This window comes from Carcharhinus amblyrhynchos, unplaced genomic scaffold (genome assembly GCF_965287045.1).
Source record: "Carcharhinus amblyrhynchos unplaced genomic scaffold, sCarAmb.v2.hapA scaffold_405, whole genome shotgun sequence".
Classification (NCBI taxonomy): domain Eukaryota; kingdom Metazoa; phylum Chordata; class Chondrichthyes; order Carcharhiniformes; family Carcharhinidae; genus Carcharhinus; species Carcharhinus amblyrhynchos.
Window position 1 is genome coordinate 141,655 of NW_027650145.1, and position 14,609 is coordinate 156,263.

Genomic DNA, 14,609 nt, shown 5'->3' on the forward strand with positions numbered 1-14,609 from the left:
GTTGGGGGGTGTGTGTGTCAGTGTGTTGGGGGGGGTGTGTGTGTGTTGGGGTGTGTGTGTGTGTTGGGGGTGGTGTGTGTCAGTGTGTTGGGGGGGTGTGTGTGTGTTGGGGGTGTGTGTGTGTTGGGGGGTGTGTGTGTCAGTGTGTTGGGGGGGTGTGTGTGTGTTGGGGGGTGGTGTGTCAGTGTGTTGGGGGGTGTGTGTGTGTTGGGGGTGTGTGTGTGTGTCAGTGTGTTGGGGGGTGTGTGTGTCAGTGTGTTGGGGGGGTGTGTGTGTGTGTGTTGGGGGGTGTGTGTGTGTTGGGGGGGTGTGTGTGTGTGTGTGTTGGGGGTGTGTGTGTGTGTTGGTGTGTGTGTGTGTGTGTGAGAGTTTCGCTGTGTTTCGATCTCTCTACCTATCCTCTCCAGCTGGTTTTTCCGGTTTGCTGCCACTGTCCCTCCCCATTTGCCTTTGTTAAAATCTGAAAGGTCGGACGCAGAAGGAAGGTGCGTTGAGTGTGAGCTGTGTCCAGGGTGGGCTATCGAATAGCCCAGGAGCCAGGTATCAGCCTCACGCTGATCAGGTGGGAACGGGGAGAGATCCAGGTGACGGGGCGAGGGGACAGAAGGAGCTCTGTGCAGGAACTGACGTGAGACAAGGGGGGCCAGGAAACTCGGAGGATGCGCCCAGTGTTTGTTCTGCTCTTGTCCGGCCTCCTCGCAGGTAAGACCTACCTTCAGCGGAGTGAGCTCCGCACATTCCAGACTGTTAGCCGATTTCCCAGCTTTCACCCCAGGCTCGCCGGAGAGAGGGGGGGGGAGCTGTCCCCTGGGGGAGGGGGGGGGGACTGCCTCAGGCTAACGCAAACACTTCCTGCCAGTTGAGTCCCGGATTAGAAGTTATTGGACTGTGTGAACAGGAAACTGAGTTAATGTTTCCGAGTCGAACCCTGCGTCAGACTCCCATCCCTACGCACCAACTCCGACCCCTCATCCCCACCAGTAACCCCCTCCAGCCCCTACACCCCTCCCTATCTCTGTAACCCCCTCCAGCCCCCTACACCCCTCCAGCCCCCTACACCCCCTCCCTATCTCTGTAACCCCCTCCAGCCCCTACACCCCTCCCTATCTCTGTAACCTCCTCCAGCCCCTACACCCCCTCCCTATCTCTGTAACCTCCTCCAGCCCCTACACCCCCTCCCTATCTCTGTAACCCCCTCCAGCCCCTACACCCCCCTCCCTATCTCTGTAACCCCCTCCAGCCCCCTACACCCCTCCAGCCCCCTACACCCCTCCCTATCTCTGTAACCCCCTCCAGCCCCTACACCCCCTCCCTATCTCTGTAACCTCCTCCAGCCCCTACACCCCCTCCCTATCTCTGTAACCCCCTCCAGCCCCTACACCCCTCCCTATCTCTGTAACCTCCTCCAGCCCCTACACCCCTCCCTATCTCTGTAACCTCCTCCAGCCCCTACACCCCCTCCCTATCTCTGTAACCCCCTCCAGCCCCTACACCCTCCCTATCTCTGTAACCTCCTCCAGCCCCTACACCCCCTCCCTATCTCTGTAACCTCCTCCAGCCCCTACACCCCTCCCTATCTCTGTAACCTCCTCCAGCCCCTACACCCCCTCCCCTATCTCTGTAACCTCCTCCAGCCCCTACAACCCCTCCCTATCTCTGTAACCTCCTCCAGCCCCTACACCCCCTCCCTATCTCTGTAACCCCCTCCAGCCCCTACACCCCTCCCTATCTCTGTAACCTCCTCCAGCCCCTACACCCCTCCCTATCTCTGTAACCTCCTCCAGCCCCTACACCCCTCCCTATCTCTGTAACCTCCTCCAGCCCCTACACCCCTCCCTATCTCTGTAACCTCCTCCAGCCCCTACACCCCTCCCTATCTCTGTGACCCTCCTCCAGCCCCTACACCCCCTCCCTATCTCTGTAACCCCCTCCAGCCCCTACACCCCCTCCCTATCTCTGTAACCCCCTCCAGCCCCTTCACCCCTCCCTATCTCTGTAACCTCCTCCAGCCCCTACAACCCCTCCCTATCTCTGTAACCTCCTCCAGCCCCTACACCCCTCCCTATCTCTGTAACCCCCTCCAGCCCCTACACCCCTCCCTATCTCTGTAACCTCCTCCAGCCCCTACACCCCTCCCTATCTCTGTAACCTCCTCCAGCCCCTACACCCCTCCCTATCTCTGTAACCTCCTCCAGCCCCTACACCCCTCCCTATCTCTGTAACCTCCTCCAGCCCCTACACCCCTCCCTATCTCTGTGACCCTCCTCCAGCCCCTACACCCCCTCCCTATCTCTGTAACCCCCTCCAGCCCCTACACCCCCTCCCTATCTCTGTAACCCCCTCCAGCCCCTACACCCCCTCCCTATCTCTGTAACCCCCTCCAGCCCCTTCACCCCCTCCCTATCTCTGTAACCTCCTCCAGCCCCTACAACCCCTCCCTATCTCTGTAACCTCCTCCAGCCCCTACACCCCTCCCTATCTCTGTAACCCCCTCCAGCCCCTACACCCCTCCCTATCTCTGTAACCTCCTCCAGCCCCTACACCCCTCCCTATCTCTGTAACCCCCTCCAGCCCCTACACCCCTCCCTATCTCTGTAACCTCCTCCAGCCCCTACACCCCTCCCTATCTCTGTAACCCCCTCCAGCCCCTACACCCCTCCCTATCTCTGTAACCTCCTCCAGCCCCTACACCCCTCCCTATCTCTGTAACCTCCTCCAGCCCCTACACCCCTCCCTATCTCTGTAACCTCCTCCAGCCCCTACACCCCTCCCTATCTCTGTGACCCTCCTCCAGCCCCTACACCCCTCCCTATCTCTGTAACCTCCTCCAGCCCCTACACCCCCTCCCTATCTCTGTAACCTCCTCCAGCCCCTACACCCCTCCCTATCTCTGTAACCTCCTCCAGCCCCTACACCCCTCCCTATCTCTGTAACCTCCTCCAGCCCCTACACCCCCTCCCTATCTCTGTAACCTCCTCCAGCCCCTACACCCTCCGAGATCTCTGCATTCCTCCAATTCCGGCCTCTTGAGCTTCCCCCGATTCCCATCGCTCCGCCATTGGGGGCCGTTCCTTCAGCTGCCTGGGGGGCCCTAAGCTCTGGAATTCCCTCCCTAAACCTCTCCACCCTTCTCTTCTTCTCTCCCGCCCACTGTCAATCTATCTCTGTCTCTCTCTCTCTCTCTCTCTCTGTCTTTCTCGCCTCCTAACTTCTCTCTTTCTCTCTATATTTCTCGCTCCTTCTCTCTCCATCTCTGAAAGTGTGGCACTCCCTCAGTACTGACCCTCTGACAGTGCGGCGCTCCCTCAGCACTGACCCTCTGACAGTGTGGCACTCCCTCAGCACTGACCCTCTGACAGTGCGGCACTCCCTCAGCACTGACCCTCTGACAGTGTGGCACTCCCTCAGCACTGACCCTCTGACAGTGCGGCACTCCCTCAGCACTGACCCTCTGACAGTGCGGCACTCCCTCAGTACTGACCCTCTGACAGTGCGGCGCTCCCTCAGCACTGACCCTCTGACAGTGTGGCACTCCCTCAGCACTGACCCTCTGACAGTGCGGCACTCCCTCAGCACTGACCCTCTGACAGTGCGGCACTCCCTCAGCACTGACCCTCTGACAGTGCGGCACTCCCTCAGCACTGACCCTCTGACAGTGCGGCACTCCCTCAGTACTGACCCTCTGACAGTGCGGCGCTCCCTCAGCACTGACCCTCTGACAGTGTGGCACTCCCTCAGCACTGACCCTCTGACAGTGCGGCACTCCCTCAGCACTGACCCTCTGACAGTGCGGCACTCCCTCAGCACTGACCCTCTGACAGTGCGGCACTCCCTCAGCACTGACCCTCTGACAGTGCGGCACTCCCTCAGCACTGACCCTCTGACAGTGCGGCACTCCCTCAGCACTGACCCTCTGACAGTGTGGTATTCCCTCAGCACTGACCCTCTGACAGTGAGGCACTCCCTCAGCACTGACCCTCTGACAGTGCGGCACTCCCTCAGCACTGACCCTCTGACAGTGCGGCACTCCCTCAGCACTGACCCTCTGACAGTGTGGTATTCCCTCAGCACTGACCCTCTGACAGTGAGGCACTCCCTCAGCACTGACCCTCTGACAGTGCAGCACTCCCTCAGCACTGACCCTCTGACAGTGCGGCACTCCCTCAGCACTGACCCTCTGACAGTGCGGCACTCCCTCAGCACTGACCCTCTGACAGTGCGGCACTCCCTCAGCACTGACCCTCTGACAGTGCGGCACTCCCTCAGCACTGACCCTCTGACAGTGAGGCACTCCCTCAGCACTGACCCTCTGACAGTGCGGCACTCCCTCAGCACTGACCCTCTGACTGTGCGGCACTCCCTCAGTCGCAAAAACTCAATGGCGCAACTTTCACCTCTGACCTTTCACCCCAGGTCTGACAGAAGCCATCAAGATCGAGACGAACAGCCCAGTGACGGTGGCCGTGGGGCAGGACGCACGGCTGGGCATTGAGTATCAGAGCCAGCGACCGCCCCGTGTCGACTGGGCCCTGAGCACAACCTTTGCCAGTTGGGTAGTGGGTCAGAATGACTCACTCAGAGTATCTTCAAAATTTGAGAAGCGCCTCTCCGTCAACACCAGCCAGGCTTCCATCATAATCCTTCAGGCAGCACTTCCCGACAGTCGGAACTACACCCTGACCTTAACAGCAGTGGATGAACCCCCCCAGAGTGCGAGTGTGACCCTCCGAGTGTACGGTGAGGATTTGATTTGATTTATTATTGTCAAACCGAGTGTATGGTGTCGAAATTTGCTAAGGTCACCAAGATTGGGGGAACGGCAAATTCCACGGAGGGTGTGGAGAGTCTACAGAAGGATCTAGATAGGCTGGGCGAATGGGCCAGGAAATGGCAAATGGAATTTAATGTTGGCAAATGTGAGGTGGTCCACTTTGGTCGGAATAATGGTAGGAAGGACTATTACTTACGTGGCGAAAAACTGCAGCAGGCGACGGTGCAGAGGGACCTCGGGGTCCTTGTGCATGAGTCGCAAAAACCCAGCTTGCAGGTGCAGCAGGTGGTCAGGAAGGCGAATGGGATGCTGGCCTTCATAGCGAGGGGGATTGAATATAAAAGTAGGGAGGTCTTGCTGCAGCTGTATAGGGCATTGGTGAGGCCGCAGCTGGAGTATTGTGTGCAGTTTTGGTCGCCGCACCTGCGCAAGGATATTTTGGCCTTGGAGGGAGTGCAGAGGAGGTTTACTAGGCTGATGCCGGAGTTGAGGGGGTTGAGCTATGAGGAGAGGCTGAATAAACTAGGCTTGTACTCATTAGAGTTTAGAAGAATGAGGGGAGATCTCATTGAGACGTATAAGATGATGAATGGGATGGATAGGATAGAGGTGGAGAGACTCTTCCCGCTCAGAAAGGACAGTAGGACTAGGGGGCACAGCCTCAAGATAAAGGGGGGGCGGTTTAGAACGGAGTTGAGGAGGAACTTCTTCACTCAAAGGGTGGTGAATCTCTGGAATTCTCTGCCCGTTGAAGTGGTGGAGGCTACCTCGCTAAATATTTTTAAGATGCGGGTTGATGGGTTTTTGATAAGAGAGGGGATTAAGGGTTATGGGGAGTGGGCCGGAAAGTGGAACTGAGCAGCGACAGATCAGCCATGACCTTATTGAATGGCGGGGCAGGCTCGAAGGACTAGTTGGCCTACTCCTGCTCCTATTTCTTATGTTCTTATGTTCTTATGTTCACACGTACTGGGATACAGTGAAAAGTATTGTTTCTTGCAGACAAAGCATACCGTTCATAGAGAAGGAAAGGAGAGGGTGCAGAATGTAGTGTTACAGTCACAGCGAGGGTGTAGAGAAAGATCAACTTAACGCGAGGTAGGTCCATTCAAAAGTCTGACAGCAGCAGGGAAGAAGCTGTTCTTGAGTCGGTCGGTACGGGACCTCAGACTTTTGTATCTTTCTCCCGACGGAAGAAGGTGGAAGAGAGAATGTCCGGGGTGTGTGGGGTCCTTAATTATACCGGCTGCTTTTCCCGACAGAGTCAATGGATGGGAGGCTGGTTTGTGTGATGGATTGGGGGCTACATTCACCACCCTTTTGTAGTTCCTTGCGGTCTTGGGCAGAGCAGGAGCCCAGACCAAGCTGTGATCCAACCAGAAAGAATGCTTTCTATGGGGTGTCTGTAAAAGTTGGTGAGAGTCGTAGCGGACATGCCAAATTTCCTTAGTCTTCTGAGAAAGTAGAGGCGTTGGTGGGGCTTTCTTAACTATAGTGTCAGCATGGGGGGGACCAGGACAGGTTGTTGGCGATCTGGACACCTAAAAACTCTCGACCCTTTCTACTCCGACCCCGTTGATGTAGACAGGGGCATGTTCTCCTCTACACTTCCTGAAATCGATGACAATCTCCTTTGTTTTGTTGACGTTGAGGGAGAGATTATTGTCACCGCACCAGTTCACCAGATTTGGTTCACAAACGGTTTACCAGAATGTTCCCCTGGATCCCGAACAAAGACATCAATCAGGAACAGGAACGAGACCCCTTTGGCCCGACGACCCCATTCAGTAAGACTGTCGCTGGTCTGACTGTAACCTTGACCCCGTATCTCTGCGGACCTCCCGATAACCTTTCACCGCCACCTGGCTCCTCGAGAATCCAGCTTTAAAAATATTCAAGAAACTCTCAGCTTTTGAGGTGGGGAGTTCCAGAAATCCAGCCCTGCTATATTCCTCTCTCCACCAACGCGAGAAAACACTCCACTCGATTCTTGTGTTGAGTTCTGAGAACAGGATTGAGACGCCAAATGGCCTCTTCCTGTTCCGAACCCGGATGGGAGGCGTGATGGCACAGTGGGTTAGCACTGCTGTCTCACAGCGCCAGGGACCCGGGTTCGATTCCCAGCTGGGTAACACAGTGGGTTAGCACTGCTGTCTCACAGCGCCAGGGACCCGGGTTCGATTCCCAGCTGGGTAACACAGTGGGTTAGCACTGCTGTCTCACAGCGCCAGGGACCCGGGTTCGATTCCCAGCTGGGTCACTGACTGTGTGGCGTCTGCATGTTCTCCCCATGCCTGGGTGGGTTTCCTCTGGGTGCTCCGGTTTCCTCCCACAGTCTGAAAGACTTGCTGGTTAGGGTGCATTGGCCATGCTAAATTCTCCCTCAGTGTAACCCGAACAGACACCAGAGTGTGGAAACTAGGGGATTTTCACATTTCAACTTCATTGCAGTGTTAATGTTAGCCTTACTTGTGATACTAAGAAATAAACTTTAACTTTAGGGGTTAGAAAGATTTATTATCTTTCAGAAGTGGTTGGATTTACTGGAACAGAAATTAGGATTACGCACAGTTGGAAGTGGGATTATAGCACTTGCTGGGCTAGCAGAGTTTAGAGGGGCAGATTGGCCTCTTCAGTTCCCTATTATCTGACTCACACTGCTCTTCCTCCTCTGTCACCCCCCCCCACCCAGAGCTGATCAGCAACGTCAGGGTGACAGCACCCATGGGTGACGTGAAGGAGGGCGATGCCAAGGTGACCCTGACCTGCGCCATGGAGACGGGGACCTGGGATAAACTGAGCTGGAAGAAGGACGGTGTGCCCGTCGCTGGTGACGCTCGCATGGTAATAGCCGGTGACCAGCTGACCGTCCAGGGAGTGGTACGGGGAGACGCTGGCAGCTACTCCTGCTACGTCCAGAACCCCTTCAGCAACGGCACATCCCAGACCCGCCTGACTGTCTATTGTGAGTACCCCAAGCTCACCAACTCACTGAGCCGTGTGCCCACTGTCAGCTCAACGCACAGGGAGCAGCTCAGTGTGTGTGTGTGTGTGTGTGTCTCCCTTTCCCTCTCTCTATCTCTCTATCTCTCCCTCTGTCCCTCACTCCCTCTCTCTATCTCTCTGCGGAATCGGCACATTCTCCTCGTGTCTGCGTGGGTTTCCTCCGGGTGCTCTGGTTTCCTCCCACAGTCTGAAAGATGTGCTGGTTAGGGTGCATTGGCCGTGCTACACTCTCCCTCAGTGTTACCCGAACAGGCGCTGGAGTGTGGCGTGTAGGGGATTTTCACAGTAACTTCATTGCAGTGTTAATGTAAGCCTACTTGTGACTGATAAATAAACTTTTTAAAAAACTCTCTCTCTCTCTGTCTGTCTCTCTCTGTCTGTCTCTCTCTCATTTTGTGTGTCTCTCTCGCTCTCTGTCTCTCTGTCTCCCTCTCTCTGTCTCTCTCTGTCTCTCTCTCTCTCACTCTGTCTGTCTGTCTCTGTCTCTGTCTCTCTCTGCATCCCTCATTTCTCTGTCCCTCTCCTTCCCTCTCTCTCTCTCTTCCTCTCTCTCTGTGCCTCTCTCTCTCATTCTGTCTGTTTCCTTCCCTCTCTCTCCCTCGTTCCCTCTCTTGGTGATCAGCTATTCGACTGCATGTGCATCGCACTCCGATTTCTCACTGCAATCATGTGACTCTAGGCTATTTTCACCCCGCAGACGGTCCAGATGTTCCCACGATCAGCTTTGCATCCCCCACGGACTCCGATCCCGCCCGTTTTGTCTTGGTCAATTCCACCGTCAACCTGACTTGTGCCACCAGCTCGGAGCCGCCCGCGCAGTATTACTGGAGCGTGGGCGAGCGTGGGGACACCAGCGTGCCCGCTAACCACGTGCTGACCCTCACCCGCGTCCAGCTGGACCAGGCTGGACTTTACAGCTGCATCGTAATTAACACCAAACTCGGCCAAAGTTTGCGCGGGACAGTGACTCTCACCGTCTACGGTCAGTGTCCGAATGTGGGACTCGCTCCCACGGGGAGTGGGGGAGAATGTGGGACTCACTCCCATGGGGAGTGGGGGAGAATGTGGGACTCACTCCCACAGGGAGTGGGGAGAATGTGGGACTCACTCCCACGGGGAGTGGGGAGAATGTGGGACTCACTCCCACGGGGAGTGGGGAGAATGTGGGACTCGCTCCCACGGGGAGTGGGGAGAATGTGGGACTCGCTCCCACGGGGAGTGGGGAGAATGTGGGACTCGCTCCCACGGGGAGTGGGGAGAATGTGGGACTCGCTCCCACGGGGAGTGGGGAGAATGTGGGACTCGCTCCCACGGGGAGTGGGGAGAATGTGGGACTCGCTCCCACGGGGAGTGGGGAGAATGTGGGACTCGCTCCCACGGGGAGTGGGGAGAATGTGGGACTCGCTCCCACGGGGAGTGGGGAGAATGTGGGACTCGCTCCCACGGGGAGTGGGGAGAATGTGGGACTCGCTCCCATGGGGAGTGGGGAGAATGTGGGACTCACTCCCACGGGGAGTGGGGGAGAATGTGGGACTCGCTCCCACGGGGAGTGGGGAGAATGTGGGACTCGCTCCCACGGGGAGTGGGGAGAATGTGGGACTCGCTCCCACGGGGAGTGGGGAGAATGTGGGACTCGCTCCCACGGGGAGTGGGGAGAATGTGGGACTCGCTCCCACGGGGAGTGGGGAGAATGTGGGACTCGCTCCCACGGGGAGTGGGGGAGAATGTGGGACTCGCTCCCACGGGGAGTGGGGAGAATGTGGGACTCGCTCCCACGGGGGAGTGGGGGAGAATGTGGGACTCGCTCCCACGGGGAGTGGGGAGAATGTGGGACTCGCTCCCACGGGGAGTGGGGAGAATGTGGGACTCGCTCCCACGGGGAGTGGGGGAGAATGTGGGACTCGCTCCCACGGGGGGAGTGGGGAGAATGTGGGACTCGCTCCCACGGGGAGTGGGGGAGAATGTGGGACTCACTCCCACGGGGAGTGGGGAGAATGTGGGACTCGCTCCCACGGGGAGTGGGGAGAATGTGGGACTCACTCCCACGGGGAGTATTTGAGGTGAATATTATCGATATATGTAGAGGTGGTGAGCTGGATAAACAAATGAGGGAGAAAGGAATAGAAGGATATGGTGATAGAGTGAGGATGGAAGGGGGCAGGTGAGGAGCTCTAGCACGGAGCAGAGGGCTGAATGGCCTGATTATGTGCTAGGAATTGGGCTGCACTGTTTTAATCTCTCCACTTTCTGGCGCAGAGCTGCCTCGGGGAGAGTTGAGCTGCGCGATGGCTTCCATAGCGGATCAGCGGTGCTGCAGTTCTCCTGCTCCTGGTTCGGTGGGGTCCCTGCGGCTCGGATCCAATGGCTGGGTCTCTCCGGGGTGTCGAGCGCACCCTCACAGCTGATCCTCAACCAGAGTGACACATCCGGGCTGGACAAGAGAAACATCACCTGTGTGGGGAATCACAGTGCAGCCGTCCAATACTGCTCCGTCCAACCCGGTGAGAACAACCCTCCGCATTGATATAGCACCCAGAGACAACAACCCTCCGCATTGATATAGCACCCAGAGACAACAACACTCCACATTGATATAGCACCCAGAGACAACAACACTCCACATTGATATAGCACCCAGAGACAACAGCCCTCCGCATTGATATAGCACCCAGAGACAACAACCCTCCACATTGATATAGCACCCAGAGACAACAACACTCCACATTGATATAGCACCCAGAGACAACAACACTCCACATTGATATAGCACCCAGAGACAACAGCCCTCCGCATTGATATTGCACCCAGAGACAACAACCCTCTGCATTGATATAGCACCCAGAGACAACAACACTCCGTATTGATATAGCACCCAGAGACAACAACCTTCCGCATTGATATAGCACCCAGAGACAACAGCCCTCCGCATTGATATAGCACCCAGAGACAACAGCCCTCCGCATTGATATAGCACCCAGAGACAACAACCCTCCGCATTGATATTGCATCCAGAGACAACAGCCCTCCGCATTGATATAGCACCCAGAGACAACAACACTCCACATTGATATAGCACCCAGAGACAACAGCCCTCCGCATTGATATAGCACCCAGAGACAACAACCTTCCGCATTGATATAGCACCCAGAGACAACCCTCTGCATTGATATAGCACCCAGAGACAACAACCTTCCGCATTGATATAGCACCCAGAGACAACAACACTCCACATTGATATAGCACCCAGAGACAACAGCCCTCCGCATTGATATAGCACCCAGAGACAACAACACTCCGTATTGATATAGCACCCAGAGACAACAACACTTCGCATTGATACAGCGCCCAGAGACAACCCTCTGCATTGATATAGCACCCAGAGACAACAACACTCCGCATTGATATAACACCCAGAGACAACAACACTCCACATTGATGTAGCACCCAGAGACAACCCTCTGCATTGATATAGCACCCAGAGACAACAACCCTCCGCATTGATATAGCGCTCAGTCAGAGACAACAACACTCTGCATTTATATAGCACCCAGTCAGAGACAGTTTTCTGCATTGTACAGTGCTCAGTGAGGGACAACAAAAACATTCTGAACTTATATAGCTCCCAGGGACATACAACAACAGGAGATACTATGGCAGCGACACACACATAATATCAGAGAAATAGATCGATATTCACAGAGACAGAGAGAGATTCGGGAGGGAATTCAGAGTTTAGGGCCCCCCAGGCAGCTGAAGGCACGGCCACCAATGGCGGAGTGACGGGAATCGGGGGATACTCAAGAGGCCGGAATTGGAGGAACACAGAGATCTCGGAGGGTGTAGGGGCTGGAGGAGGTTACAGAGATAGGGAGGGGGTGTAGGGGCTGGAGGGGGTTACAGAGATAGGGAGGGGGTGTAAGGGGCTGGAGGAGGTTACAGAGATAGGGAGGGGGTGTAGGGGCTGGAGGAGGTTACAGAGATAGGGAGGGGGTGTAGGGGCTGGAGGGGGTTACAGAGATAGGGAGGGGGTGTAAGGGGCTGGAGGGGGTTACAGAGATAGGGAGGGGGTGTAGGGGCTGGAGGAGGTTACAGAGATAGGGAGGGGGTGTAGGGGCTGGAGGAGGTTACAGAGATAGGGAGGGGGTGTAGGGGCTGGAGGAGGTTACAGAGATAGGGAGGGGTGTAGGGGCTGGAGGAAGTTACAGAGATAGGGAGGGGGTGTAGGGGCTGGAGGAGGTTACAGAGATAGGGAGGGGGTGTAGGGGCTGGAGGAGGTTACAGAGATAGGGAGGGATGTAGGGGCTAGAGGAGGTTACAGAGATAGGGAGGGGGTGTAGGGGCTGGAGGAGGTTACAGAGATAGGGAGGGGTGTAGGGGCTGGAGGAGGTTACAGAGATAGGGAGGGATGTAGGGGCTGGAGGAGGTTACAGAGATAGGGAGGGATGTAGGGGCTGGAGGAGGTTACAGAGATAGGGAGGGGGTGTAGGGGCTGGAGGAGGTTACAGAGATAGGGAGGGGTGTAGGGGCTGGAGGAGGTTACAGAGATAGGGAGGGGGTGTAGGGGCTGGAGGAGGTTACAGAGATAGGGAGGGGGTGTAGGGGCTGGAGGAGGTTACAGAAATAGGGAGGGGTGTAGGGGCTGGAGGGGGTTACAGAGATAGGGAGGGGGTGTAGGGGCTGGAGGAGGTTACAGAGATAGGGAGGGGGTGTAGGGGCTGGAGGAGGTTACAGAGATAGGGAGGGGTGTAGGGGCTGGAGGGGGTTACAGAGATAGGGAGGGGGTGTAGGGGCTGGAGGGGGTTACAGAGATAGGGAGGGGGTGTCGGGTCTGGAGAAGGTTATGAAGTTGCTGGGACCAATATCTATTCTCTTTATTCCACAGTGGCTCCATCAGTCACCCCTTGGCGACGCGTTGCCAGGGAGACGCAGGGCGATGCCACGGTGACTCTGAGGTGTGAGGTCCGGTCAAACCCGCCCTCCGCGATCCAATGGTTCAAAGGTCAGAGGGAGTTAAGGAGCAGCGGGAAAATCAGCGTCTCCCGGAACAAATCCGAGATAGTTATCCGAGATTTCTCCGCACTGAATGACACCGGGAATTACAGCTGTTCCTGCGGCAACCCCCTGGGACAGGAGCGACTGTTCATCATCCTCACAGGTACCCACCCACCCTCGGGGGCTCGTGTGTGGATCGATATCACTGCATCGCACTCAGTGTGGCCGTTCGGCCCCTCTTCCTGTCCCACAGCAACCTCATCCCACACTGCTCTCATCCCCCGACCCCCTCCGCCCCCCGTCCCCCTCCACCCCCGTCCCCCTCCGCCCCCCGTCCCCCTCCACCCCCGTCCCCCTCCGCCCCCCGTCCCCCTCCACCCCCTGTCCCTCTCCACTCCCTTTTTAGAATGGACCTACCTCACATTAAGTTGATCTTTCTCTACACCCTCGCTATGACTGTAACACTACATTCTGCACCCTCTCCTTCTCTATGAACGGTATGCTTTGTATAGCGCGCAAAAACAATACTTTTCACTGTATCCCAATACATGTGACAATAATAAATCAAATCAAACTATTCACCTCCCCGACTCCCCGTGGGAGTGAGTCCCACATTCTCCCCACTCCCCGTGGGAGCGAGTCCCACATTCTCCCCACTCCCCGTGGGAGTGAGTCCCACATTCTCCCCACTCCCCGTGGGAGCGAGTCCCACATTCTCCCCACTCCCCGTGGGAGCAAGTCCCACATTCTCCCCACTCCCCGTGGGAGCGAGTCCCACATTCTCCCCACTCCCCGTGGGAGCGAGTCCCACATTCTCCCCACTCCCCGTGGGAGCGAGTCCCACATTCTCCCCACTCCCCGTGGGAGCGAGTCCCACATTCTCCCCACTCCCCGTGGGAGCGAGTCCCACATTCTCCCCACTCCCCGTGGGAGCGAGTCCCACATTCTCCCCACTCCCCGTGGGAGCGAGTCCCACATTCTCCCCACTCCCCGGGTAAAGAGGTTTCTCCTAAATGTTGAATATTTAGACTGGAACTGTGCACAGTGCTCCGAGTGTGGGTCTAACCGAGGGATATGGAGACTGGAACTGTGCACAGTGCTCCGAGTGTGGGTCTAACCGAGGGATATGGAGACTGGAACTGTGCACAGTGCCCCGAGTGTGGGTCTAACCGAGGGATATGGAGACTGGAACTGCGCACAGTGCTCCGAGTGTGGGTCTAACCGAGGGATAGGGAGACTGGAACTGTGCACAGTGCTCCGAGTGTGGGTCTAACCGAGGGATATGGAGACTGGAACTGCGCACAGTGCTCCGAGTGTGGGTCTAACCGAGGGATAGGGAGACTGGAACTGTGCACAGTGCTCCGAGTGTGGGTCTAACCGAGGGATATGGAGACTGGAACTGTGCACAGTGCTCCGGGTGTGGGTCTAACCGAGGGATATGGAGACTGGAACTGTGCACAGTGCTCCGGGTGTGGGTCTAACCGAGGGATATGGAGACTGGAACTGTGCATAGTGCTCCGAGTGTGGGTCTAACCGAGGGATATGGAGACTGGAACTGTGCACAGTGCTCCGGGTTTGGGTCTAACTGAGGGATATGGAGACTGGAACTAGAGGGAGGTGGAGATGGGGGGTGGAGGGATGAGCGGAGGGAGATGGATTGAAGGGAGAGGGAAGCAGGAATTACTCTGTGTTCTGACGAGTCACCCCTCTCTCTCTCTCTCTCTCCTGTGCTCCCTACGCAGCTCCGCAAATCACCGCCTCTGTACTCCGCCTCAACAGAACCGCGGTCTCCGTCACCTGGGCCGTACGCGCCTCGGACGTGGTCACCTCCTTCCTGGTA

At 56.7% G+C, this 14,609-nt stretch overlaps 1 protein-coding gene across 1 annotated transcript; it reads left to right on the plus strand.

Moving 5' to 3' along the window:
- Nucleotides 1–461: 461 nt before the first annotated feature.
- vsig10l (V-set and immunoglobulin domain containing 10 like) lies at nucleotides 462–14,606 on the plus strand (the record flags this gene model as incomplete). Its single annotated transcript, XM_080183754.1, is given in 8 exon segments — nucleotides 462–702; nucleotides 4,414–4,737; nucleotides 7,464–7,736; nucleotides 8,475–8,759; nucleotides 10,034–10,084; nucleotides 10,087–10,278; nucleotides 12,660–12,932; nucleotides 14,512–14,606. Coding segments are annotated over 8 exon segments (1,536 nt in total), but the record flags the coding sequence as incomplete, so codon positions are not given.
- Between the last annotated feature and the right edge of the window lie 3 nt (nucleotides 14,607–14,609).